The following is a 27,514-nucleotide window of genomic DNA, read 5'->3' as shown; positions in this document are numbered from 1 at the left end:
ACTATACTTATCCTTTAAACCAGATGAAACAAATCAGCCCAATAGGCTACAAAATTTTCTCATAGACATAAAGATTTGGATGTCTAGAAATTTTCTCCTCTTAAACTCAGATAAGACTGAAGTAATTCTCGTTGGATCTGAAAAACTCAGAGCTAAATTTTCCAGTTTTGTAATGAACCTGGATGGCATTACTTTAGCTTCCAGTGCTACAGTGAGAAACCTTGGAGTAATATTTGACTCTGACCTGTCCTTTGGTCCACATATTAAGCAGGTTACTAAAACAGCCTTCTTTCATTTACGTAATATAGCCAAAATTAGGGACATTCTGTCTCAGAGTGATGCAGAAAAACTGGTTCACGCTTTTGTTACTTCGAGACTAGATTACTGTAATTCTCTATTACTGGGCTGTCCTAAATATGCCCTGAAAACCCTTCAGCTGATCCAGAATTCTGCAGCCAGAGTCCTGACCAGAACCAGCATGAGAGATCATATTTCTCCAGTTTTAGCCTCTCTTCATTGGCTGCCTGTTGAATCTAGAATAGAATTTAAAATCCTTCTCCTTACATATAAAGCCCTCCACAACCAGGCACCACTATATATCAAAGACCTCATAGTTCCTTATATACCAAGCAGAGTACTTCGTTCGCAGACTGCAGGCTTACTTGTGGTTCCTAGAGTCTCAAAGAGCCGAGCAGGAGGCAGAGCCTTTGGTTATCAGGCCCCTCTCTTATGGAATAAGCTCCCAGTTAGTGTTAGGGAAGCAGACACCCTCCCCACCTTTAAGACTAGGCTGAAGACTTATCTTTTTGATAAGTCCTATAGCTAGGGATGGTTAGCATCCCTTAGTTATGCTGCTATAGGTTTAGACTGCTGAGGGACATTTCCTGATACACTGAGCTTCTTTCTCTTTAATTCTTTCTTTTACCCCCCCATAACAGTGTTGCATCATTAACATGTATGTCTCCTGTCTCAGCAGGTCTCCCTGGCCGGGAGTAGCAGTTCCTGTTGTCTGTTGTCTTTCTGTCCTCTTCCCCCCACACAGCAGAGGCAGATGGCTGCCTGTCCTGAGCCGGGTTCTGCCGGAGGTTTCCTTCCTGTTAAAAGGGAGTTTTTTCCTTCCCACTGTCGCCAGTGTGCTTGCTCAGGATGGGAGATTGGTTTCCTTATATAGGCTGTTATGAATTGGCCTTCATTATGTTTTCCCCTCTGTCTGTAAAGCGTCTTGAGATGGCATTGCCGTGATTTGACGCTATATGAATAAAGTTGAATTGAATTGAATTGAATTCAGTATCTTAAGAAAACAACCTTTGCCTTGTTAAACGGTGTTTATTAAAAAACATACGAGTGTGGCCACTCTGAGCTTCTGTACTGAGATGCTTGTTTTTGCATGAACGTGAAACATTTCCTTTTTCTTCTCAGGTCCTGACTGATCATGTAAATGGCTCATCATGCAACCAGCAGAAAGGCATCTGTCGATCCTAGCCTTTAACTGAGCTGCTTTGCTGCTAGAGGACCAACAACAGACCCTACAGGACTTTGGCTTGAGTCTGGAAATGATGGGTTCACCAGGTCAAATGCTGGCCTTGACGTTGCTGTCAGTGCTCCTGCTCGGATCTCATGCCTCCCTCGTAAAAGTCAACAGAGGTTTAAAGGTGAAGCGAGGTCAATCAGCCTACCTACAGGAGGGTGACCTGCAGTTCCATATTCTCGGTCAGAAGGATACGTGCAAGGTGGAAGTCGTGTTAAAAGAGCCCATAACTCAAAGAATTGGGAAACTCCTGCCTCAGGTAATGGAACAATCCCTGAAACTGAAAATCTGTGTGTGCTTTAAGCACGTCAACATGGGTAGTAAAACAGAGCTGTAGAGTTTAACGATGACGATTACACTGCCTGACAGCTAACATGACCGCACAAAACATCATTAGTGTCACAGAAAAATGCCTCAAAGCTGGCTGTCATTTAATGCTCGTCATTCAGGCAGATTTTCCTGGCTGTCCAGGACTGCACTCCAGCTTCAGAACTGGACTATGTGTTAAGTGTATTATATAAGTCCCATTTCCACCAAGGGGTCCAGCTCAGGACGATTTGGTTTAATGTGGTTTGGTCATGTAAACCCTGATCTCTGCTGTGTTTCCACATCAACCATACCCCTACCTAAGAGACTCTCCTTTTTCAAACCTTGCCTGGTAGGCCCATACCTGGTAGGCCTTAATCTGGCAGACCCTTACCTGCTAAACCTTTAACTGATAGACCCAGACCTGGTAAACCTTTACCTGGTTGCCCCTTACCTGGTAGGCTTTTACCTGGTAGATCCTTACCTAGCAGGTCTTTATCTTGTAAACCCTTACCTGGTAGACCCTTACCCAGTGAGCCTTTATCTGGGAGACCCTTACCTGGTAGACCCTTAACCTTAACTTTATGGACAATAACACAAAGGAAAGTGAGCTAGACCTGAAGAATGGTGCTGGGCATCCAGCAGGTTTGTCTTCTGGCTTTAAACATGAATACATTTCCCGTATATTTAAACCTGGAGCTGTTCCTGATTTGTTCTTTTGGCTGAGTCACACAGGAAGACACTAATCAGAGGATTTTAGCATGTCAAGCTCTTCTCTTTTGGGTTGGTTTGGTAAGATCGTGACACACTACATCCATCACTATCTGGCTGATACCAGCGTTTACTGTCCCGAACCGGAACTGTTGGTGGAAACGGGACTTTAGTCAAAGACCTTCAGGTGGTTGTGGATAATTTACCAGGAAAATCTATGACAGAAGGCCAACATCATGGACGGGCCGCAACTTTGATGTTTGCCTGACATGGACCACTAATCAAAACGTTACTGCAGTGTACATTCATCGCCTGACGGGGGAGTATTCCCCAGTTGGAGCAGCGGTGCCGTCTTTTATAATGCATCCTGCTACACTTCTAAATAGTTTTAGGAATCATTTGAAGAATGCAACAAAGAGGTCAAAGGTGAACTTATCGTCAAAATTCCATAGATCCAGATCAAACTGTACATCTGGAGGAAAAAGATCAGACATATGGAAGCCCTGCATCACAGCATACATGAGCTAAAAGAACCTGCCACTAATGTCATGAACACGTCTAGAGGGTTAGTCCACGTCTGGACAAGCCAGAGCCGGTTTGCTGGACCCGCACATCAGGCAGGGTAATGTTTAGTTCAAAGCAGAATGTCTTCATGTCAAGTAAAGTGGGACGTTCAGAGGAAACGGAGGAGTGATGTCTCAATGTGTCTCCCTTTGTTTTCCAGCGTAGACGGCTTGTCTCCTCTCTAATAAGTCTGTGATGACAGATGCCGTCAGCTGCTGTAGACATACTTTTAAAAGTTTACCATGAAAACTTTGCTGGGAATGAACCCACAAGACATTTCATTCCTTTGCTCAGGTGTCGTGACGACAAGCTGTGGACGAGTTGGTGACAGTTCAGCCGCTTAAAAGTCTTATTTTATTCATTTTATATTGTTTATTATGTGATGACAGCAGGTTTTTTTAAACTTCTAAAATTCATATTCAGTTTTATTTAGCTAAATATGAACTTATTTAATCTCTAAACTGCAAGTTTTTTTCTTGCTCAGAAGTTCAACCCCAACTCCAATGAAATGATAAAAACAGAAATCAATTATCCTTTTTACCTTTACCTAGTTTAGTCACAGCAAGGAAACAATATTTATTTTTTATATTTCAACTTAGTTTATTTGCCTGCAACAGGTTCTAATAAAGCTGGGACACGATTATGTCTACCGCTGTGTTACATCGCCTTTCCTTTAACATTCAGTTTCCCGTTGTGGCTTTGACCTCTCAGTTCTGCACACCTTCAGTGGGAGGCTGGTCAGGATTGCTGGCAGGCCGTCTAGTACCCGTACTGGTTTACTTCAAAGCCACACTGCTGGAACCCCTGCAGAATGTGGTTTGGCAATGCCTTGCTGAAATAAGCAGGAATGTCCCCAGAAAAGACGTTGCTTAGATGCAGCATGTTGCTCCAGAACCTGCATGAACCTTTCTGGATTACCGGTGCTTCACAGGTTACCAACTAACACCCCCCATTGAACCACTAATGCTGGTAACAATCTGGACAGTTCCTCTTTGTCCCAGAGGACACCATGTCCATGTGTCTTCAGACCACGTTGCATCAATATAAACCAGTTTTCCAGAACCAATTTCGATTGGTCCAAACTTCTGATGCTCATCTTCTAGCAGGTGCTCGTAAATGTAAGCACATCACCCCAATCTCGGAAACTCTCCACAGAGCTTATGTTGGTAGATTCAACATAAACTCTGTAGATTCCAGGTTGATCCTTGGGCTCCTCTGGCAAAAGGCTCTTTGTGGTGCCTCCAGAACAGGCCGAGCCACCGTGGTGGTCCTTCCTTTGCCATTGCTGCCCCGAAATTCTGGAATGACCTCCTGAATCCAAAACTGTTCCTAACCTGGACGCTATTAAAAGTTTACTGAAGATGCAGCTTTAATCTTCCTGATGTGTAATAGTTGATTTTAGGGTTATTTGTAGAAATATTGTGCAATCAAACAGTTTAAAACTTATTGTTTCCTTTGCAGGTCACCTTGCCACAGAGCTAGCTAAACAGCAGGCTAGCTTCAGGAAAATGTTCGATAAAGTATTATTAGCACCCTTCCTTATATCCACAATAGCTAGCCAGAAACAGTGTCACTTTAAGTCCCTGGATGATGATTTGTGATGCAACTACACAGCTAAAAAACATGATTCAGCTACTGACTGCTCTCCTCTTACAAGTACCTCTTCTTCTGGCTACCAGTAGCAGAGGTAACCCTGATGTTCCAGATGTTCTTATGTTTGACTCTCTTTTCCTTTCAAGGTATTTGATTGCCACTATCTGGATGATGAAGTAAAGTACGTCCACAATGGCTGCCCTCTTTTAAATGAGGACACAGTCAGGCTTCGCTTGTACAGGTAAAACCAGAGCAAAGGGTTCCACAGGAGAAAAATAAGTATTGATAAAGTAGACGAGTTTAATGTTTGCGTCCTTCAATTTGTTTTTGATCAGGTTCACTGAGACACAGACATACATGGAGGCGTTCTCTCTCCATGTGGACATTATGGAGCCTGATTGTAGCATCATTAAGCTGGGGCCCAAACTTCTGGAGGTCCCTGAGTTTTACGGCCTCTCCGATGCCATTGATGGCAACGTGGTATCCTTCCACTACGAAAAGAAGTCAACCCTGGAATGCAGCATCCACATTGACCACCATGACACCCAACTGCCTGCTCATGGCCAGCTGGTCACTGGAGAGCCAGAGCAAGCCACCAAGAGAGGGGATGAGCCAGAGAGCTTCATTCACCTGCGTCAGCAGCTAGGTAACCAGAAAACTCAGCGTTTAGTACTCTACCTCTGATGCAGGACCAGGTGGGACTCTACGCCTGAGCTGATCATGTGAAAGGGTGTCGTTCAACAAACAAAAACTTCCCAGTCAGTTTTTCGGAAGTCTGACAAACTGAATATTAAAATTCTGTTCGGTTTCTGTTCCTGGGTCTTTTTAAAGTTTAATTCTTTTTAAAATCTTAAAATGAAAAGATTAAAAGCAGCCAGATTTGAGTTTACCGTTTCAAATTGATAAAGAGAGAAAAAAAGGTGATTGATCCCAACAATATTATAAAATAAATATAAAATCCGTTCTGGTATAAATGTTTAAGTTGGAACCATGAATCCAGCTGACAGGTCTGGAATTCACCACCACTGTGTCCAGCCGAAAATGGATACACAGACAGACAAACAGTTTCGTCTGTCTGCTGCATCGTTATGTAAGTAATTTGGTCTGTTTTTAAGGAGTTTGGCTCTCCGTCACTACATGCAGAAAACGGAACAATACCACCGAAAACTATCAGTGTTAAGTTGTGTAGCTGATACTGTGTAGCAAAGAGGCTTCCAGGTATTTATCCCTTTGCAGACATTTATCCCGTAATTTAAGGTGAGTGGTCTGGAACATGAAATCCATCATCATGAAACCCACAGCAACATCCAAAGACACAGGAGAAGCTAGCTGTAGCAGCTGAGCCGCTAGCAGCTATCCAGATTTTTTAATCTTTTTACCACCAACGAATGTTACTGATGTGCAAGTTACGTGATCGGTGATCAAGCTGAGGATGGCCTGTAGAATACTTATTACATGTTGGATTTCTGTGTTGCGATGTAAAACACAGGAGAGACCAGTGATGGAGCATCACAGACTCATTTATTTAATCAGTAAGGTGAACTACTGCGCCTTACTAATGCGTAAATTTGCTGGTAATAATAACTAAGCAAAAACAAAGGTTAAAAGATTAATGTTTCCATATCTGAGGTATATTAAATGCAACATTTTGTCATGTATGTGAGTGTGTGGTGTATATGATACACTGATTAAAGACTTGTTGGATATAACTAAAAGAAGTGGACCCAGAACAGATCCTTGTGGCACTCCATTTCAAATGAATGGACTTTTTGTTATATTATATTAAAGTGAAGACAGAAGCAAATGTATTACATGACACCAAATAATCAACGTGATTTTTTCTGTAAACGGTTTCTTTATTATTCAGATAATAAAGCCAGAGCGATGTGTAAAACTGAAGATTGCCTGAAAGGTTTGAAGCTAGTGAAGGTCACCAAACTACCCTGTGATTCCTTTCTGGTGATGGGGCTGAAGTATCAGCACATAGACCCTCCATCTCCAGATGTGGACTACATCGCCATCAGGCTAGACCTGAAGGACACCAGGAGTGGAAGCACATATCAGGTAAGTTAACTGCAAAGCGACAAATCACAAAGTCTGGGGAACAATTTATGGCTATTCTATTGTTTAGGGGGTAAAATATATTAAACTTGTTAGGTATGAGATTTACACACACACACACACACACACACACACACACACACACACACACACACACACACACAAAGTAGTGTTCTTTGGCACCTCGCTGTTTAAAGCTGGCGTGGGTAATGTTGGGGAGTTGGCGCCCTGTCTTGGCTCCTTCCCCTGTCTTGGCATGTGTGTGAAAGCAGCAGTCGGTGTCCTGCTGGTACAACTTCTGTGAACAGCAATAACAGTAAATTGCTGCAATAGCAGTTTCCTACTGTAGGCTAGCTAACAAATTAGCATCTCTGCGTTATACACAGCAGTAACAGTAAATGATGCGACTGAAACAGGAGGATAAAGTAGCTGCTGGACTACCTGCCTTGTTTCTGAAATGACACCAAAATAAACTTCACTGTTAGACTGAATGAACTTACCTGTCCAACAGAAAGCTGCAGCCTCCACCTCAGTTCTGTAGTCCTGAAGCAAAGATCTACAGATGTGTTTGCCCCCCCACCACCACATACACACACACAAAAGATGGCGATGCAACATTGCAGCCTTATGCTGGGTGAAACTCCACCTTTATATTTATACATAAGTCATTCTAAGCTCAGATGTTTTCATTTGGATGCAGTTTCAGTTGAACTTCAGTAAAATATGTAATTATGAAAGCAAAACTCGATATTTGCTAATAAAAAGCCTTTTAAGTTTTATACACATCTTTGATTTTCTATGGAATACAAAATAAATGTGCATTCTTTGAAGAAATCTTTCTAATGCAGTCGGAGCAGGCCTGGATTCCAGTGAAGATAGTTGGTGCTATGCCCAACCAGCCTCCCAAGCCATCCTTCATGTCCATGTTCATCCTGGAAGTAGACCAGTTCATACTCACTCCGCTCTCCACCGCTACAATCGACGCTGAAGATGAGGAAACTCCGAAGCAGCTTTTGGTTTTTAACATCACCAAACCGCCTGTTGATGGTTTCATCACCCATTTGTCCGACCACACTCGACCAATCTCCTCCTTTACTTGGCTCGATCTGAATGACATGCTGATAGGATACCAGCCTCCCAACTCCTCACACCCCCAACGCAGGACTTATGAGGTGAAACATATTGTTTTATCATGTCTGCAGAATGTAAAACCAACATTTAGTGAAACCACATTTTTCTTCCAGGTGGAAATTGAGGTTCACGATTTTTTCTTTGAGAAGAGCCCATCAGTGACTCTTCACATGTCTGTCAGGAATGCAGACACCAATGCACCCCGAGTGTCCTGGAACATGGGTACGCTCAAAACGCTGTTCAATGTTGACTGGTCTGATGGTCTACTGGTCCCAGTTTAATGTTATCTGGTCTGATGGTCTACTGGTCCCAGTTTAACATTGTCTGGTTTACTGGTCCCAGTTTGATAGTATCTGGTCTGATGGTCTACTGGTCCCAGTTTAATGTTTTCTGGTCTGATGGTCTACTGGTCCCAGTTTGATGTTATCTGGTCTGATGGTCTACTGGTCCCAGTTTAATGTTTTCTGGTCTGATGGTCTACTGGTCCCAGGTTAATATTATCTGGTCTGATGGTCTACTGAACCCAGTTAATGTTATCTGGTCTGATGGTCTACTGGTCCCAGTTTAATGTTTTCTGGTCTGATGGTCTACTGAACCCAGTTAATGTTATCTGGTCTGATGGTCTACTGGTCCCAGTTTAATATTATCTGGTCTGATGGTCTACTGAACCCAGTTAATGTTATCTGGTCTGATGGTCTACTGGTCCCAGTTTAATATTATCTGGTCTGATGGTCTACTGAACCCAGTTAATGTTATCTGGTCTGATGGTCTACTGGTCCCAGTTTGATGTTATCTGGTCTGATGGTCTACTGGTCACAGTTTAATGTTATCTGGTCTGATGGTCTACTGGTCCCAGTTTAATGTTATCTAGTCTGATGGTCTACTGGTCACAGTTTAATGTTATCTGGTCTGATGGTCCCAGTTTAACATTTTCTGGTGTGATGGTCTACTGGTCCCAGTTTAACGTTGTCTGGTCTGATGATCTACTGGTCCCAGTTTGATGTTTTCTGGTCTGATGGTCTACTGGTCCCAGTTTAACATTGTCTAGTTTACTGGTCCCAGTTTGATAGTATCTGGTCTGATGGTCTACTGGTCCCAGTTTGATGTTTTCTGGTCTGATGGTCTACTGGTCCCAGTTTAACATTGTCTGGTTTAGTGGTCCCAGTTTGATAGTATTTGGTCTGATGGTCTACTGGTCCCAGTTTAATGTTTTCTGGTCTGATGGTCTACTGGTCCCAGTTTGATGTTATCTGGTCTGATGGTCTACTGGTCACAGTTTAATGTTATCTGGTCTGATGGTCTACTGGTCCCAGTTTAATGTTATCTAGTCTGATGGTCTACTGGTCACAGTTTAATGTTATCTGGTCTGATGGTCCCAGTTTAACATTTTCTGGTTTGATGGTCTACTGGTCCCAGTTTGATGTTATCTGGTCTGATGGTCTACTGGTCCCAGTTTAACGTTGTCTGGTCTAATGGTCTACTGGTCCCAGTTTAACATTGTCTGGTTTACTGGTCCCAGTTTGATAGTATCTGGTCAGATGGTCTACTGGTCCCAGTTTAATGTTTTCTGGTCTGATGGTCTACTGGTCCCAGTTTGATGTTATCTGGTCTGATGGTCTACTGGTCCCAGTTTAATGTTTTCTGGTCTGATGGTCTACTGGTCCCAGTTTAACATTGTCTGGTTTACTGGTCCCAGTTTGATAGTATCTGGTCTGATGGTCTACTGGTCCCAGTTTAATGTTATCTGGTCTAATGGTCTACTGGTCCCAGTTTAATGTTTTCTGGTCTGATGGTCTACTGGTCCCAGGTTAATGTTATCTGGTCTGATGGTCTACTGAACCCAGTTAATGTTTTCTGGTCTGATGGTCTACTGGTCCCAGTTTAACGTTTTCTGGTCTGATGGTCTACTGGTCCCAGTTTAATGTTTTCTGGTTTGATGGTCTACTGGTCCCAGTTTGATGTTATCTGGTCTGATGGTCTACTGGTTCCAGTTTAACGTTGTCTGGTCTAATGGTCTACTGGTCCCAGTTTAACATTGTCTGGTTTACTGGTCCCAGTTTGATAGTATCTGGTCAGATGGTCTACTGGTCCCAGTTTAATGTTTTCTGGTCTGATGGTCCACTGGTCCCAGTTTGATGTTATCTGGTCTGATGGTCTACTGGTCCCAGTTTAATGTTTTCTGGTCTGATGGTCTACTGGTCCCAGTTTAACATTGTCTGGTTTACTGGTCCCAGTTTGATAGTATCTGGTCTGATGGTCTACTGGTCCCAGTTTAATGTTTTCTGGTCTGATGGTCTACTGGTCCCAGTTTGATGTTATCTGGTCTGATGGTCTACTGGTCCCAGTTTAATGTTTTCTGGTCTGATGGTCTACTGGTCCCAGGTTAATGTTATCTGGTCTGATGGTCTACTGAACCCAGTTAATGTTTTCTGGTCTGATGGTCTACTGGTCCCAGTTTAATGTTATCTGGTCTGATGGTCCCAGTTTAACGTTTTCTGGTCTGATGGTCTACTGGTCCCAGTTTAACGTTGTCTGGTCTGATGATCTACTTGTCCCAGTTTAATGTCATCTGGTCTGATGGTCTACTGGTCCCAGTTTGATGTTATCTGGTCTGATGGTCTACTGGTCCCAGTTTGATGTTTTCTGGTCTGATGGTCTACTGGTCCCAGTTTAACATTGTCTGGTTTAGTGGTCCCAGTTTGATAGTATCTGGTCTGATGGTCTACTGGTCCCAGTTTAATGTTTTCTGGTCTGATGGTCTACTGGTCCCAGTTTGATGTTATCTGGTCTGATGGTCTACTGGTCACAGTTTAATATTATCTGGTCTGATGGTCTACTGGTCCCAGTTTAATGTTATCTAGTCTGATGGTCTACTGGTCACAGTTTAATGTTATCTGGTCTGATGGTCCCAGTTTAACATTTTCTGGTTTGATGGTCTACTGGTCCCAGTTTGATGTTATCTGGTCTGATGGTCTACTGGTCCCAGTTTAACGTTGTCTGGTCTAATGGTCTACTGGTCCCAGTTTAACATTGTCTGGTTTACTGGTCCCAGTTTGATAGTATCTGGTCAGATGGTCTACTGGTCCCAGTTTAATGTTTTCTGGTCTGATGGTCTACTGGTCCCAGTTTGATGTTATCTGGTCTGATGGTCTACTGGTCCCAGTTTAATGTTTTCTGGTCTGATGGTCTACTGGTCCCAGTTTAACATTGTCTGGTTTACTGGTCCCAGTTTGATAGTATCTGGTCTGATGGTCTACTGGTCCCAGTTTAATGTTTTCTGGTCTGATGGTCTACTGGTCCCAGTTTGATGTTATCTGGTCTGATGGTCTACTGGTCCCAGTTTAATGTTTTCTGGTCTGATGGTGTACTGGTCCCAGGTTAATGTTATCTGGTCTGATGGTCTACTGAACCCAGTTAATGTTTTCTGGTCTGATGGTCTACTGGTCCCAGTTTAACGTTTTCTGGTCTGATGGTCTACTGGTCCCAGTTTAATGTTTTCTGGTTTGATGGTCTACTGGTCCCAGTTTGATGTTATCTGGTCTGATGGTCTACTGGTTCCAGTTTAACGTTGTCTGGTCTAATGGTCTACTGGTCCCAGTTTAACATTGTCTGGTTTACTGGTCCCAGTTTGATAGTATCTGGTCAGATGGTCTACTGGTCCCAGTTTAATGTTTTCTGGTCTGATGGTCTACTGGTCCCAGTTTGATGTTATCTGGTCTGATGGTCTACTGGTCCCAGTTTAATGTTTTCTGGTCTGATGGTCTACTGGTCCCAGTTTAACATTGTCTGGTTTACTGGTCCCAGTTTGATAGTATCTGGTCTGATGGTCTACTGGTCCCAGTTTAATGTTTTCTCGTCTGATGGTCTACTGGTCCCAGTTTGATGTTATCTGGTCTGATGGTCTACTGGTCCCAGTTTAATGTTTTCTGGTCTGATGGTCTACTGGTCCCAGGTTAATGTTATCTGGTCTGATGGTCTACTGAACCCAATTAATATTTTCTGGTCTGATGGTCTACTGGTCCCAGTTTAATGTTATCTGGTCTGATGGTCCCAGTTTAACGTTTTCTGGTCTGATGGTCTACTGGTCCCAGTTTAACGTTGTCTAGTTTACTGGTCCCAGTTTGATAGTATCTGGTCTGATGGTCTACTGGTCCCAGTTTAATGTTATCTGGTCTGATGGTCTACTGGTCCCAGTTTGATGTTATCTGGTCAGATGGTCTACTGGTCCCAGTTTGATGTTTTCTGGTCTGATGGTCTACTGGTCCCAGTTTAACATTGTCTGGTTTAGTGGTCCCAGTTTGATAGTATCTGGTCTGATGGTCTACTCGTCCCAGTTTAATGTTTTCTGGTCTGATGGTCTACTGGTCCCAGTTTGATGTTATCTGGTCTGATGGTCTACTGGTCACAGTTTAATATTATCTGGTCTGATGGTCTACTGGTCCCAGTTTAATGTTATCTAGTCTGATGGTCTACTGGTCACAGTTTAATGTTATCTGGTCTGATGGTCCCAGTTTAACATTTTCTAGTTTGATGGTCTACTGGTCCCAGTTTGATGTTATCTGGTCTGATGGTCTACTGGTCCCAGTTTAACGTTGTCTGGTCTAATGGTCTACTGGTCCCAGTTTAACATTGTCTGGTTTACTGGTCCCAGTTTGATAGTATCTGGTCAGATGGTCTACTGGTCCCAGTTTAATGTTTTCTGGTCTGATGGTCTACTGGTCCCAGTTTGATGTTATCTGGTCTGATGGTCTACTGGTCCCAGTTTAATGTTTTCTGGTCTGATGGTCTACTGGTCCCAGTTTAACATTGTCTGGTTTACTGGTCCCAGTTTGATAGTATCTGGTCTGATGGTCTACTGGTCCCAGTTTAATGTTTTCTGGTCTGATGGTCTACTGGTCCCAGTTTGATGTTATCTGGTCTGATGGTCTACTGGTCCCAGTTTAATGTTTTCTGGTCTGATGGTGTACTGGTCCCAGGTTAATGTTATCTGGTCTGATGGTCTACTGAACCCAGTTAATGTTTTCTGGTCTGATGGTCTACTGGTCCCAGTTTAACGTTTTCTGGTCTGATGGTCTACTGGTCCCAGTTTAATGTTTTCTGGTTTGATGGTCTACTGGTCCCAGTTTGATGTTATCTGGTCTGATGGTCTACTGGTTCCAGTTTAACGTTGTCTGGTCTAATGGTCTACTGGTCCCAGTTTAACATTGTCTGGTTTACTGGTCCCAGTTTGATAGTATCTGGTCAGATGGTCTACTGGTCCCAGTTTAATGTTTTCTGGTCTGATGGTCTACTGGTCCCAGTTTGATGTTATCTGGTCTGATGGTCTACTGGTCCCAGTTTAATGTTTTCTGGTCTGATGGTCTACTGGTCCCAGTTTAACATTGTCTGGTTTACTGGTCCCAGTTTGATAGTATCTGGTCTGATGGTCTACTGGTCCCAGTTTAATGTTTTCTCGTCTGATGGTCTACTGGTCCCAGTTTGATGTTATCTGGTCTGATGGTCTACTGGTCCCAGTTTAATGTTTTCTGGTCTGATGGTCTACTGGTCCCAGGTTAATGTTATCTGGTCTGATGGTCTACTGAACCCAATTAATATTTTCTGGTCTGATGGTCTACTGGTCCCAGTTTAATGTTATCTGGTCTGATGGTCCCAGTTTAACGTTTTCTGGTCTGATGGTCTACTGGTCCCAGTTTAACGTTGTCTGGTCTGATGATCTACTTGTCCCAGTTTTATGTCATCTGGTCTGATGGTCTACTGGTCCCAGTTTAATGTTATCTGGTCTGATGGTCTACTGGTCCCAGTTTAATGTCATCTGGTCTGATGGTCTACTGGTCCCAGGTTAATGTTATCTGGTCTGATGGTCTACTGAACCCAGTTAATGTTTTCTGGTCTGATGGTCTACTGGTCCCAGTTTAATGTTTTCTGGTTTGATGGTCTACTGGTCCCAGGTTAATGTTATCTGGTCTGATGGTCTACTGAACCCAGTTAATGTTATCTGGTCTGATGGTCTACTGGTCCCAGTTTAATGTATTCTGGTCTGATGGTCTACTGGTCCCAGTTTAACGTTATCTGGTCTGATGGTCCCAGTTTAACGTTTTCTGGTCTGATGGTCTACTGGTCCCAGTTTAACGTTGTCTGGTCTGATGATCTACTTGTCCCAGTTTAATGTCATCTGGTCTGATGGTCTACTGGTCCCAGTTTAATGTTATCTGGTCTGATGGTCTACTGGTCCCAGTTTAATGTCATCTGGTCTGATGGTCTACTGGTCCCAGTTAATTGTTATCTGGCTTGATGGTCTACTGGTCCCAGTTAAACGTTGTCTGGACTGATGGTCAACTGGTCCCAGTTTAATGTTATCTGGTCTGATGGTCCCAGTTTAACGTTTTCTGGTCTGATGGTCTACTGGTCCCAGTTTAACGTTGTCTAGTTTACTGGTCCCAGTTTGATAGTATCTGGTCTGATGGTCTACTGGTCCCAGTTTAATGTTATCTGGTCTGATGGTCTACTGGTCCCAGTTTGATGTTATCTGGTCAGATGGTCTACTGGTCCCAGTTTGATGTTTTCTGGTCTGATGGTCTACTGGTCCCAGTTTAACATTGTCTGGTTTAGTGGTCCCAGTTTGATAGTATCTGGTCTGATGGTCTACTCGTCCCAGTTTAATGTTTTCTGGTCTGATGGTCTACTGGTCCCAGTTTGATGTTATCTGGTCTGATGGTCTACTGGTCACAGTTTAATATTATCTGGTCTGATGGTCTACTGGTCCCAGTTTAATGTTATCTAGTCTGATGGTCTACTGGTCACAGTTTAATGTTATCTGGTCTGATGGTCCCAGTTTAACATTTTCTAGTTTGATGGTCTACTGGTCCCAGTTTGATGTTATCTGGTCTGATGGTCTACTGGTCCCAGTTTAACGTTGTCTGGTCTAATGGTCTACTGGTCCCAGTTTAACATTGTCTGGTTTACTGGTCCCAGTTTGATAGTATCTGGTCAGATGGTCTACTGGTCCCAGTTTAATGTTTTCTGGTCTGATGGTCTACTGGTCCCAGTTTGATGTTATCTGGTCTGATGGTCTACTGGTCCCAGTTTAATGTTTTCTGGTCTGATGGTCTACTGGTCCCAGTTTAACATTGTCTGGTTTACTGGTCCCAGTTTGATAGTATCTGGTCTGATGGTCTACTGGTCCCAGTTTAATGTTTTCTGGTCTGATGGTCTACTGGTCCCAGTTTGATGTTATCTGGTCTGATGGTCTACTGGTCCCAGTTTAATGTTTTCTGGTCTGATGGTGTACTGGTCCCAGGTTAATGTTATCTGGTCTGATGGTCTACTGAACCCAGTTAATGTTTTCTGGTCTGATGGTCTACTGGTCCCAGTTTAACGTTTTCTGGTCTGATGGTCTACTGGTCCCAGTTTAATGTTTTCTGGTTTGATGGTCTACTGGTCCCAGTTTGATGTTATCTGGTCTGATGGTCTACTGGTTCCAGTTTAACGTTGTCTGGTCTAATGGTCTACTGGTCCCAGTTTAACATTGTCTGGTTTACTGGTCCCAGTTTGATAGTATCTGGTCAGATGGTCTACTGGTCCCAGTTTAATGTTTTCTGGTCTGATGGTCTACTGGTCCCAGTTTGATGTTATCTGGTCTGATGGTCTACTGGTCCCAGTTTAATGTTTTCTGGTCTGATGGTCTACTGGTCCCAGTTTAACATTGTCTGGTTTACTGGTCCCAGTTTGATAGTATCTGGTCTGATGGTCTACTGGTCCCAGTTTAATGTTTTCTCGTCTGATGGTCTACTGGTCCCAGTTTGATGTTATCTGGTCTGATGGTCTACTGGTCCCAGTTTAATGTTTTCTGGTCTGATGGTCTACTGGTCCCAGGTTAATGTTATCTGGTCTGATGGTCTACTGAACCCAATTAATATTTTCTGGTCTGATGGTCTACTGGTCCCAGTTTAATGTTATCTGGTCTGATGGTCCCAGTTTAACGTTTTCTGGTCTGATGGTCTACTGGTCCCAGTTTAACGTTGTCTGGTCTGATGATCTACTTGTCCCAGTTTTATGTCATCTGGTCTGATGGTCTACTGGTCCCAGTTTAATGTTATCTGGTCTGATGGTCTACTGGTCCCAGTTTAATGTCATCTGGTCTGATGGTCTACTGGTCCCAGGTTAATGTTATCTGGTCTGATGGTCTACTGAACCCAGTTAATGTTTTCTGGTCTGATGGTCTACTGGTCCCAGTTTAATGTTTTCTGGTTTGATGGTCTACTGGTCCCAGGTTAATGTTATCTGGTCTGATGGTCTACTGAACCCAGTTAATGTTATCTGGTCTGATGGTCTACTGGTCCCAGTTTAATGTATTCTGGTCTGATGGTCTACTGGTCCCAGTTTAACGTTATCTGGTCTGATGGTCCCAGTTTAACGTTTTCTGGTCTGATGGTCTACTGGTCCCAGTTTAACGTTGTCTGGTCTGATGATCTACTTGTCCCAGTTTAATGTCATCTGGTCTGATGGTCTACTGGTCCCAGTTTAATGTTATCTGGTCTGATGGTCTACTGGTCCCAGTTTAATGTCATCTGGTCTGATGGTCTACTGGTCCCAGTTAATTGTTATCTGGCTTGATGGTCTACTGGTCCCAGTTAAACGTTGTCTGGACTGATGGTCAACTGGTCCCAGTTTAATGTTTTCTGGTCTGATGGTCTACTGGTCCCAGTTTAACGTTTTCTGGTTTGATGGTCTACTGGTCCCAGTTTAACGTTTTCTGGTCTGATGGTTCACTGGTCCCAGTTTAACGTTCTCTGGTCTGATGGTCTACTGGTCCCAGTTTAATGTTATCTGGTCTGATGGTCTACTGGTCCCAGTTTAATGTATTCTGGTCTGATGGTCTACTGGTCCCAGTTTAACGTTATCTGGTCTGATGGTCTACTGGTCCCAGTTTAACGTTTTCTGGTCTGATGGTCTACTGGTCCCAGTTTAACGTTTTCTGGTCTGATGGTCTACTGGTCCCAAGTTAATGTTATCTGGTCTGATGGTCTACTGGTCCCAGTTTAATGGTGTCTGGTCTGATGGTCTACTGCTCCCAGTTCAACGTTTTCTGGTTTGATGGTCTACTGGTCCCAGTTTAACGTTTTCTGGTCTGATGGTCTACTGGTCCCAAGTTAATGTTATCTGGTCTGATGGTCTACTGGTCCCAGTTTAATGTTATCTGGTCTGATGGTCTACTGGTCCCAGTTTAACGTTTTCTGGTCTGATGGTCTACTGGTCCCAGTTTAACGTTTTCTGGTCTGATGGTCTGCTGGTCCCAGTTTAACGTTTTCTGGTTTGATGGTCTACTGGTCCCAGTTTAACGTTTTCTGGTCTGATGGTCTACTGGTCCCAGTTGAACGTTTTCTGGTCTGATGGTCTACTGGTCCCAGTTTAATGTTATCTGGTCTGATGGTCTACTGGTCCCAGTTCAACGTTGTCTGGTCTGATGGTCTACTGGTCCCAGTTTAATGTTATCTGGTCTGATGGTCTACTGGTCCCAGTTTAACGTTGTCTGGTCTGATGGTCTACTGGTCCAAGTTTAACGTTTTCTGTTCTGATGGTCTACTGGTCCCAGTTTAACATTTTCTGGTCCGATGGTCTACTGGTCCCAGTTTAATGTTAACTAGTCTGATGGGCTACTGGTCCCAGTTTGATGTTATCTGGTTTACTGGTCCCAGTTTAACGTTTTCTGGTCTACTGGTCCCAGTTTAATGTTATCTGGTCTGATGGTCTACTGGTCCCAGTTTAACGTTTTCTGGTCTGATGGTCTAATGGTCCCTGTTTAATGTTATCTGGTCTGATGGTCTACTGGTCCCAGTTTGATGTTATCTGGTCTGATGGTCTACTGGTCCATGTTTGATGTTATCTGGTCTGATGATCTACTGGTCCCAGTTTAACGTTTTCTGGTCTGATGGTCTACTGGTCCCAGCTTAATGCTATCTGGTCTGATGGTCTACTGGTCCCAGTTAATTGTTATATGGCTTGATGGTCTACTGGTCCCAGTGAAACGTTGTCTGGACGGATGGTCAACTGGTCCCAGTTTAACGTTTTCTGGTCTGATGGTCTACTGGTCCCAGTTTAATGTTTTCTGGTCTGATGGTCTACTGGTCCCAGGTTAATGTTATCTGGGCTGATGGTCTACTGAACCCAGTTAATGTTATCTGGTCTGATGGTCTACTGGTCCCAGTTTAATGTATTCTGGTCTGATGGTCTACTGGTCCCAGTTTAACGTTATCTGGTCTGATGGTCCCAGTTTAACGTTTTCTGGTCTGATGGTCTACTGGTCCCAGTTTAACGTTGTCTGGTCTGATGATGTACTTGTCCCAGTTTAATGTCATCTGGTCTGATGGTCTACTGGTCCCAGTTTAATGTTATCTGGTCTGATGGTCTACTGGTCCCAGTTTGATGTTATCTGATCTGATGGTCTACTGGTCCCAGTTTAACGTTGTCTGGTCTGATGGTTCACTGGTCCCAGTTTAATGTTTTCTGGTCTGATGGTCTACTGGTCCCAGTTAATTGTTATCTGGCTTAATGGTCTACTGGTCCCAGTTAAACGTTGTCTGGACGGATGGTCAACTGGTCCCAGTTTAACGTTTTCTGGTCTGATGGTCTACTGGTCCCAGTTTAACGTTTTCTGGTTTGATGGTCTACTGGTCCCAGTTTAACGTTTTCTGGTCTGATGGTTCACTGGTCCCAGTTTAATGTTTTCTGGTCTGATGGTCTACTGGTCCCAGTTAATTGTTATCTGGCTTAATGGTCTACTGGTCCCAGTTAAACGTTTTCTGGTCTGATGGTCTACTGGTCCCAGTTTAATGTTATCTGGTCTGATGGTCTACTGGTCCCAGTTTAATGTTATCTGGTCTGATGGTCTACTGGTCCCAGTTTAACGTTGTCTGGTCTGATGGTCTACTGGTCCCAGTTTAACGTTTTCTGGTCTGATGGTCTACTGCTCCCAGTTCAACGTTTTCTGGTTTGATGGTCTACTGGTCCCAGTTTAACGTTTTCTGGTCTGATGGTCTACTGGTCCTAAGTTAATGTTATCTGGTCTGATGGTCTACTGGTCCCAGTTTAATGTTATCTGGTCTGATGGTCTACTGGTCCCAGTTTAATGTTTTCTGGTCTGATGGTCTACTGGTCCCAGTTTAACGTTTTCTGGTCTGATGGTCTGCTGGTCCCAGTTTAACGTTTTCTGGTTTGATGGTCTACTGGTCCCAGTTTAACATTTTCTGGTCTGATGGTCTACTGGTCCCAGTTGAACGTTTTCTGGTCTGATGGTCTACTGGTCCCAGTTTGATGTTATCTGGTCTGATGGTCTACTGGTCCCAGTTCAATGTTGTCTGGTTTGATGGTCTACTGGTCCCAGTTTAACGTTTTCTGGTCTGATGGTCTACTGGTCCCAGTTGAACGTTTTCTGGTCTGATGGTCTACTGGTCCCAGTTTAATGTTATCTGGTCTGATGGTCTACTGGTCCCAGTTCAACGTTGTCTGGTCTGATGGTCTACTGGTCCCAGTTTAATGTTTTCTGGTCTGATGGTCTACTGGTCCCAGTTTAACGTTGTCTGGTCTGATGGTCTACTGGTCCAAGTTTAACGTTTTCTGTTCTGATGGTCTACAGGTCCCAGTTTAACATTTTCTGGTCCGATGGTGTACTGGTCCCAGTTTAATGTTAACTAGTCTGATAGTCTACTGGTCCCAGTTTGATGTTATCTGGTTTACTGGTCCCAGTTTAACGTTTTCTGGTCTACTGGTCCCAGTTTAATGTTATCTGGTCTGATGGTCTACTGGTCCTAGTTTAACGTTTTCTGGTCTGATGGTCTAATGGTCCCTGTTTAATGTTATCTGGTCTGATGGTCTACTGGTCCCAGTTTGATGTTATCTGGTCTGATGGTCTACTGGTCCATGTTTGATGTTATCTGGTCTGATGATCTACTGGTCACAGTTTAACGTTTTCTGGTCTGATGGTCTACTGGTCCCAGCTTAATGCTATCTGGTCTGATATTCTACTGGTCCCAGTTTAATGTTATCTGGTCTGATGGTCTACTTGTCCCAGTTTAATGTTATCTGGTCTGATGGTCCCAGTTTAACGTTTTCTGGTCTGATGATCTACTTGTCCCAGTTTAATGTCATCTGGTCTGATGGTCTACTGGTCCCAGCTTAATGTTATCTGGTCTGATGGTCTACTTGTCCCAGTTTAATGTTATCTGGTCTGATGGTCTACTGGTCCCAGTTTAATGTTTTCTGGTCTGATGGTCTACTGGTCCCAGTTTAACGTTGTCTGGTCTGATGATCTACTGGTCCCAATTTAACGTTTTCTGGTCTGATGGTCTACTGGTCCCAGTTTAACGTTGTCTGGTCTAATGATCTACTTGTCCCAGTTTAATGTCATCTGGTCTGATGGTCTACTTGTCCCAGTTTAATGTTATCTGGTCTGATGGTCTACTTGTCCCAGTTTATTGTTATCTGGTCTGATGGTCTACTTGTCCCAGTTTAATGTCATCTGGTCGATGGTCTACTGGTCCCAGTTTAATGTTATCTGGTCTGATGGTCCTAGTTTAACGTTTTCTGGTCTGATGATCTACTGGTCCATGTTTGATGTTATCTGGTCTGAAGATCTACTGGTCCCAGTTTAACGTTTTCTGGTCTGATGGTCTACTGGTCCCAGCTTAATGCTATCTGGTCTGATGGTCTACTGGTCCCAGTTAATTGTTATATGGCTTGATGGTCTACTGGTCCCAGTTAAACGTTGTCTGGACGGATGGTCAACTGGTCCCAGTTTAACGTTTTCTGGTCTGATGGTCTACTGGTCCCAGTTTAATGTTTTCTGGTCTGATGGTCTACTGGTCCCAGTTTAATGTTTTCTGGTCTGATGGTCTACTGGTCCCAGGTTAATGTTATCTGGTCTGATGGTCTACTGAACCCAGTTAATGTTATCTGGTCTGATGGTCTACTGGTCCCCGTTTAACGTTATCTGGTCTGATGGTCCCAGTTTAACGTTTTCTGGTCTGATGGTCTACTGGTCCCAGTTGAACGTTGTCTGGTCTGATGATCTACTTGTCCCAGTTTAATGTCATCTGGTCTGATGGTCTACTGGTCCCAGTTTGATGTTATCTGATCTGATGGTCTACTGGTCCCAGTTTAACGTTGTCTGGTCTGATGGTTCACTGGTCCCAGTTTAATGTTTTCTGGTCTGATGGTCTACTGGTCCCAGTTAATTGTTATCTGGCTTAATGGTCTACTGGTCCCAGTTAAACGTTGTCTGGACGGATGGTCAACTGGTCCCAGTTTAACGTTTTCTGGTCTGATGGTCTACTGGTCCCAGTTTAACGTTTTCTGGTTTGATGGTCTACTGGTCCCAGTTTAACGTTTTCTGGTCTGATGGTTCACTGGTCCCAGTTTAACGTTTTCTGGTCTGATGGTCTACTGGTCCCAGTTTAATGTTATCTGGTCTGATGGTCTACTGGTCCCAGTTTAATGTTATCTGGTCTGATGGTCTACTGGTCCCAGTTTAACGTTGTCTGGTCTGATGGTCTACTGGTCCCAGTTTAACGTTTTCTGGTCTGATGGTCTACTGCTCCCAGTTCAACGTTTTCTGGTTTGATGGTCTACTGGTCCCAGTTTAACGTTTTCTGGTCTGATGGTCTACTGGTCCCAAGTTAATGTTATCTGGTCTGATGGTCTACTGGTCCCAGTTTAATGTTATCTGGTCTGATGGTCTACTGGTCCCAGTTTAATGTTTTCTGGTCTGATGGTCTACTGGTCCCAGTTTAACGTTTTCTGGTCTGATGGTCTGCTGGTCCCAGTTTAACGTTTTCTGGTTTCATGGTCTACTGGTCCCAGTTTAACGTTTTCTGGTCTGATGGTCTACTGGTCCCAGTTGAACGTTTTCTGGTCTGATGGTCTACTGGTCCCAGTTTAATGTTATCTGGTCTGATGGTCTACTGGTCCCAGTTCAACGTTGTCTGGTCTGATGGTCTACTGGTCCCAGTTTAACGTTGTCTGGTCTGATGGTCTACTGGTCCAAGTTTAACGTTTTCTGTTCTGATGGTCTACTGGTCCCAGTTTAACATTTTCTGGTCCGATGGTCTACTGGTCCCAGTTTGATGTTATCTGGTTTACTGGTCCCAGTTTAACGTTTTCTGGTCTACTGGTCCCAGTTTAATGTTATCTGGTCTGATGGTCTACTGGTCCTAGTTTAACGTTTTCTGGTCTGATGGTCTAATGGTCCCTGTTTAATGTTATCTGGTCTGATGGTCTACTGGTCCCAGTTTGATGTTATCTGGTCTGATGGTCAACTGGTCCATGTTTGATGTTATCTGGTCTGATGATCTACTGGTCCCAGTTTAACGTTTTCTGGTCTGATGGTCTACTGGTCCCAGCTTAATGCTATCTGGTCTGATGGTCTACTGGTCCCAGTTTAATGTTATCTGGTCTGATGGTCTACTTGTCCCAGTTTAATGTTATCTGGTCTGATGGTCCCAGTTTAACGTTTTCTGGTCTGATGATCTACTTGTCCCAGTTTAATGTCATCTGGTCTGATGGTCTACTGGTCCCAGCTTAATGTTTTCTGGTCTGATGGTCTACTGGTCCCAGTTTAACGTTGTCTGGTGTGATGATCTACTGGTCCCAGTTTAACGTTTTCTGGTCTGATGGTCTACTGGTCCCAGTTTAATGCTATCTGGTCTGATGGTCTACTGGTCCCAGTTTAATGTTATCTGGTCTGATGGTCTACTGGTCCCAGTTTAACGTTGTCTGGTCTAATCATCTACTTGTCCCAGTTTAATGTCATCTGGTCTGATGGTCTACTGGTCCCACTTTAATGTTATCTGGTCTGATGGTCCCAATTTAACGTTGCCTGGTCTGATGGTCTACTGGTCCCAGTTTAACGTTGTCTGGTCTAATGATCTACTTGTCCCAGTTTAATGTCATCTGGTCTGATGGTCTACTTGTCCCAGTTTAATGTTATCTGGTCTGATGGTCTACTTGTCCCAGTTTATTGTTATCTGGTCTGATGGTCTACTGGTCCCAGTTTAATGTCATCTGGTTGATGGTCTACTGGTCCCAGTTTAATGTTATCTGGTCTGATGGTCCTAGTTTAACGTTTTCTGGTCTGATGATCTACTTGTCCCAGTTTAATGTCATCTGGTCTGATGGTCTACTGGTCCCAGCTTAATGTTATCTGGTCTGATGGTCTACTTGTCCCAGTTTAATGTTATCTGGTCTGATGGTCTACTGGTCCCAGTTTAACGTTGTCTGGTCTGATGATCTACTGGTCCCAGTTTAACGTTTTCTGGTCTGATGGTCTACTGGTCCCAGTTTAATGCTATCTGGTCTGATGGTCTACTGGTCCCAGTTTAATGTAATCTGGTCTGATGGTCTACTGGTCCCAGTTTAACGTTGTGTGGTCTAATCATCTACTTGTCCCAGTTTAATGTCATCTGGTCTGATGGTCTACTGGTCCCACTTTAATGTTATCTGGTCTGATGGTCCCAGTTTAACGTTTTCTGGTCTGATGGTCTACTGGTCCCAGTTTAACGTTGTCTGGTCTAATGATCTTCTTGTCCCAGTTTAATGTCATCTGGTCTGATGGTCTACTTGTCCCAGTTTAATGTTATCTGGTCTGATGGTCTACTTGTCCCAGTTTATTGTTATCTGGTCTGATGGTCTACTGGTCCCAGTTTAATGTCATCTGGTTGATGGTCTACTGGTCCCAGTTTAACGTTGTCTGGTCTGATGATCTACTGGTCCCAGTTTGATGTTATCTAGTCTGATGGTCTACTGGTCCCAGTTTAATGTTATCTGGTCTGATGGTCTACTGGTCCCAGTTTAATGGCATATGGTCTGATGGTCTACTGGTCCCAGTTTAACGTTGTCTGGTCTGATGATATACTGGTCCCAGTTTAACGTTTTCTGGTCTGATGGTCTACTGGTCCCAGTTTAACGTTGTCTGGTCTAATGATCTACTTGTCCCAGATTAATGTAATCTGGTCTGATGGTCTACTGGTCCCAGTTTAATGTTATCTGGTTTGATGGTCTACTGGTCCCAGTTTAATGTCATCTGGTTGATGGTCTACTGGTCCCAGTTTAACGTTTTCTGGTCTGATGGTCTACTGGTCCCAGTTTAATGTTATCTGGTCTGATGGTCCCAGTTTAACGTTTTCTGGTCTGATGATCTACTTGTCCCAGTTTAATGTCATCTGGTCTGATGGTCTACTGGTCCCAGCTTAATGTTATCTGGTCTGATGTTCTACTTGTCCCAGTTTAATGTTATCTGGTCTGATGGTCTACTGGTCCCAGTTTAACGTTTTCTGGTCTGATGGTCTACTGGTCCCAGTTTAACGTTGTCTGGTCTGATGATCTACTGGTCCCAGTTTAACGTTTTCTGGTCTGATGGTCTACTGGTCCCAGTTTAATGCTATCTGGTCTGATGGTCTACTGGTCCCAGTTTAATGTTATCTGGTCTGATGGTCTACTGGTCCCAGTTTAACGTTGTCTGGTCTAATCATCTACTTGTCCCAGTTTAATGTCATCTGGTCTGATGGTCTACTGGTCCCACTTTAATGTTATCTGGTCTGATGGTCCCAATTTAACGTTTTCTGGTCTGATGGTCTACTGGTCCCAGTTTAACGTTGTCTGGTCTAATGATCTACTTGTCCCAGTTTAATGTCATCTGGTCTGATGGTCTACTTGTCCCAGTTTAATGTTATCTGGTCTGATGGTCTACTTGTCCCAGTTTATTGTTATCTGGTCTGATGGTCTACTGGTCCCAGTTTAATGTCATCTGGTTGATGGTCTACTGGTCCAGGTTTAATATTATCTGGTCTGATGGTCCTAGTTTAACGTTTTCTGGTCTGATGATCTACTTGTCCCAGTTTAATGTCATCTGGTCTGATGGTCTACTGGTCCCAGCTTAATGTTATCTGGTCTGATGGTCTACTTGTCCCAGTTTAATGTTATCTGGTCTGATGGTCTACTGGTCCCAGTTTAATGTTTTCTGGTCTGATGGTCTACTGGTCCCAGTTTAACGTTGTCTGGTCTGATGATCTACTGGTCCCAGTTTAACGTTTTCTGGTCTGATGGTCTACTGGTCCCAGTTTAATGCTATCTGGTCTGATGGTCCCAGTTTAACGTTTTCTGGTCTGATGATCTTCTTGTCCCAGTTTAATGTCATCTGGTCTGATGGTCTACTTGTCCCAGTTTAATGTTATCTGGTCTGATGGTCTACTTGTCCCAGTTTATTGTTATCTGGTCTGATGGTCTACTGGTCCCAGTTTAATGTCATCTGGTTGATGGTCTACTGGTCCCAGTTTAACGTTGTCTGGTCTGATGATCTACTGGTCCCAGTTTGATGTTATCTAGTCTTATGGTCTACTGGTCCCAGTTTAATGGCATCTGGTCTGATGGTCTACTGGTCCCAGTTTAACGTTGTCTGGTCTGATGATATACTGGTCCCAGTTTAACGTTTTCTGGTCTGATGGTCTACTGGTCCCAGTTTAATTTGATCTGGTCTGATGGTCTACTGGTCCCAGTTTAACGTTATCTGGTTTGATGGTCTACTGGTCCCAGTTTAATGTCATCTGGTTGATGGTCTACTGGTCCCAGTTTAACGTTTTCTGGTCTGATGGTCTACTGGTCCCAGTTTAATGTTATCTGGTCTGATGGTCCCAGTTTAACGTTTTCTGGTCTGATGATCTACTTGTCCCAGTTTAATGTCATCTGGTCTGATGGTCTACTGGTCCCAGCTTAATGTTATCTGGTCTGATGTTCTACTTGTCCCAGTTTAATGTTATCTGGTCTGATGGTCTACTGGTCCCAGTTTAATGTTTTCTGGTCTGATGGTCTACTGGTCCCAGTTTAACGTTGTCTGGTCTGATGATCTACTGGTCCCAGTTTAACGTTTTCTGGTCTGATGGTCTACTGGTCCCAGTTTAATGCTATCTGGTCTGATGGTCTACTGGTCCCAGTTTAATGTTATCTGGTCTGATGGTCTACTGGTCCCAGTTTAACGTTGTCTGGTCTAATCATCTACTTGTCCCAGTTTAATGTCATCTGGTCTGATGGTCTACTGGTCCCACTTTAATGTTATCTGGTCTGATGGTCCCAATTTAACGTTTTCTGGTCTGATGGTCTACTGGTCCCAGTTTAACGTTGTCTGGTCTAATGATCTACTTGTCCCAGTTTAATGTCATCTGGTCTGATGGTCTACTTGTCCCAGTTTAATGTTATCTGGTCTGATGGTCTACTTGTCCCAGTTTATTGTTATCTGGTGTGATGGTCTACTGGTCCCAGTTTAATGTCATCTGGTTGATGGTCTACTGGTCCAGGTTTAATATTATCTGGTCTGATGGTCCTAGTTTAACGTTTTCTGGTCTGATGATCTACTTGTCCCAGTTTAATGTCATCTGGTCTGATGGTCTACTGGTCCCAGCTTAATGTTATCTGGTCTGATGGTCTACTTGTCCCAGTTTAATGTTATCTGGTCTGATGGTCTACTGGTCCCAGTTTAATGTTTTCTGGTCTGATGGTCTACTGGTCCCAGTTTAACGTTGTCTGGTCTGATGATCTACTGGTCCCAGTTTAACGTTTTCTGGTCTGATGGTCTACTGGTCCCAGTTTAATGCTATCTGGTCTGATGGTCCCAGTTTAACGTTTTCTGGTCTGATGATCTTCTTGTCCCAGTTTAATGTCATCTGGTCTGATGGTCTACTTGTCCCAGTTTAATGTTATCTGGTCTGATGGTCTACTTGTCCCAGTTTATTGTTATCTGGTCTGATGGTCTACTGGTCCCAGTTTAATGTCATCTGGTTGATGGTCTACTGGTCCCAGTTTAACGTTGTCTGGTCTGATGATCTACTGGTCCCAGTTTGATGTTATCTAGTCTTATGGTCTACTGGTCCCAGTTTAATGGCATCTGGTCTGATGGTCTACTGGTCCCAGTTTAACGTTGTCTGGTCTGATGATATACTGGTCCCAGTTTAACGTTTTCTGGTCTGATGGTCTACTGGTCCCAGTTTAATTTGATCTGGTCTGATGGTCTACTGGTCCCAGTTTAACGTTGTCTGGTCTAATGATCTACTTGTCCCAGATTAATGTCATCTGGTCTGATGGTCTACTGGTCCCAGTTTAATGTTATCTGGTTTGATGGTCTACTGGTCCCAGTTTAATGTCATCTGGTTGATGGTCTACTGGTCCCAGTTTAACGTTGTCTGGTCTGATGATCTACTGGTCCCAGTTTAACGTTTTCTGGTCTGATGGTCTACTGGTCCCAGTTTGATGTTATCTAGTCTGATGGTCTACTGGTCCCAGTTTAATGTTTTCTGGTCTGATGGTCTACTGGTCCCAGTTTAACGTTTTCTGGTCTGATGGTCTACTGGTCCCAGTTTAATGTTTTCTGGTCTGATGGTCTACTGGTCCCAGTTTAACGTTTTCTGGTCTGATGGTCTACTGGTCCCAGTTTAATGTTTTCTGGTCTGATGGTCTACTGGTCCCAGTTTAACGTTTTCTGGTCTGATGGTCTACTGGTCCCAGTTTGATGTTATCTGGTCTGATGGTCTACTGGTCCCAGTTTAACGTTTTCTGGTTTACTGGTCCCAGTTGAATGTTATC

The 27,514-nt window shown here is 43.6% G+C and overlaps 1 protein-coding gene across 1 annotated transcript in view; it reads left to right on the top strand.

Annotated features, from left to right (window-relative positions):
* Positions 1 to 1,556: 1,556 nt before the first annotated feature.
* Positions 1,557 to 27,514, top strand: part of frem1a (Fras1 related extracellular matrix 1a) — a gene marked incomplete at both ends in the record, with an annotated part of 264,812 nt that continues 238,854 nt past the window's right edge. Inside the window, 6 exons of the mRNA XM_079257498.1 lie at positions 1,557 to 1,787; positions 4,849 to 4,943; positions 5,038 to 5,348; positions 6,570 to 6,766; positions 7,612 to 7,935; positions 8,008 to 8,116. Of these exons, the coding sequence (XP_079113624.1) occupies positions 1,557 to 1,787; positions 4,849 to 4,943; positions 5,038 to 5,348; positions 6,570 to 6,766; positions 7,612 to 7,935; positions 8,008 to 8,116 (1,267 nt within the window). The remainder of the gene's footprint in view (positions 1,788 to 4,848; positions 4,944 to 5,037; positions 5,349 to 6,569; positions 6,767 to 7,611; positions 7,936 to 8,007; positions 8,117 to 27,514) is intronic.

This window comes from Telmatherina bonti (genome assembly GCF_933228915.1).
Source record: "Telmatherina bonti genome assembly, chromosome: 18".
Classification (NCBI taxonomy): domain Eukaryota; kingdom Metazoa; phylum Chordata; class Actinopteri; order Atheriniformes; family Telmatherinidae; genus Telmatherina; species Telmatherina bonti.
The sequence above is the reverse complement of the archived record's forward strand: the minus strand, read 5'-3'. Positions and strand labels throughout refer to the sequence as shown.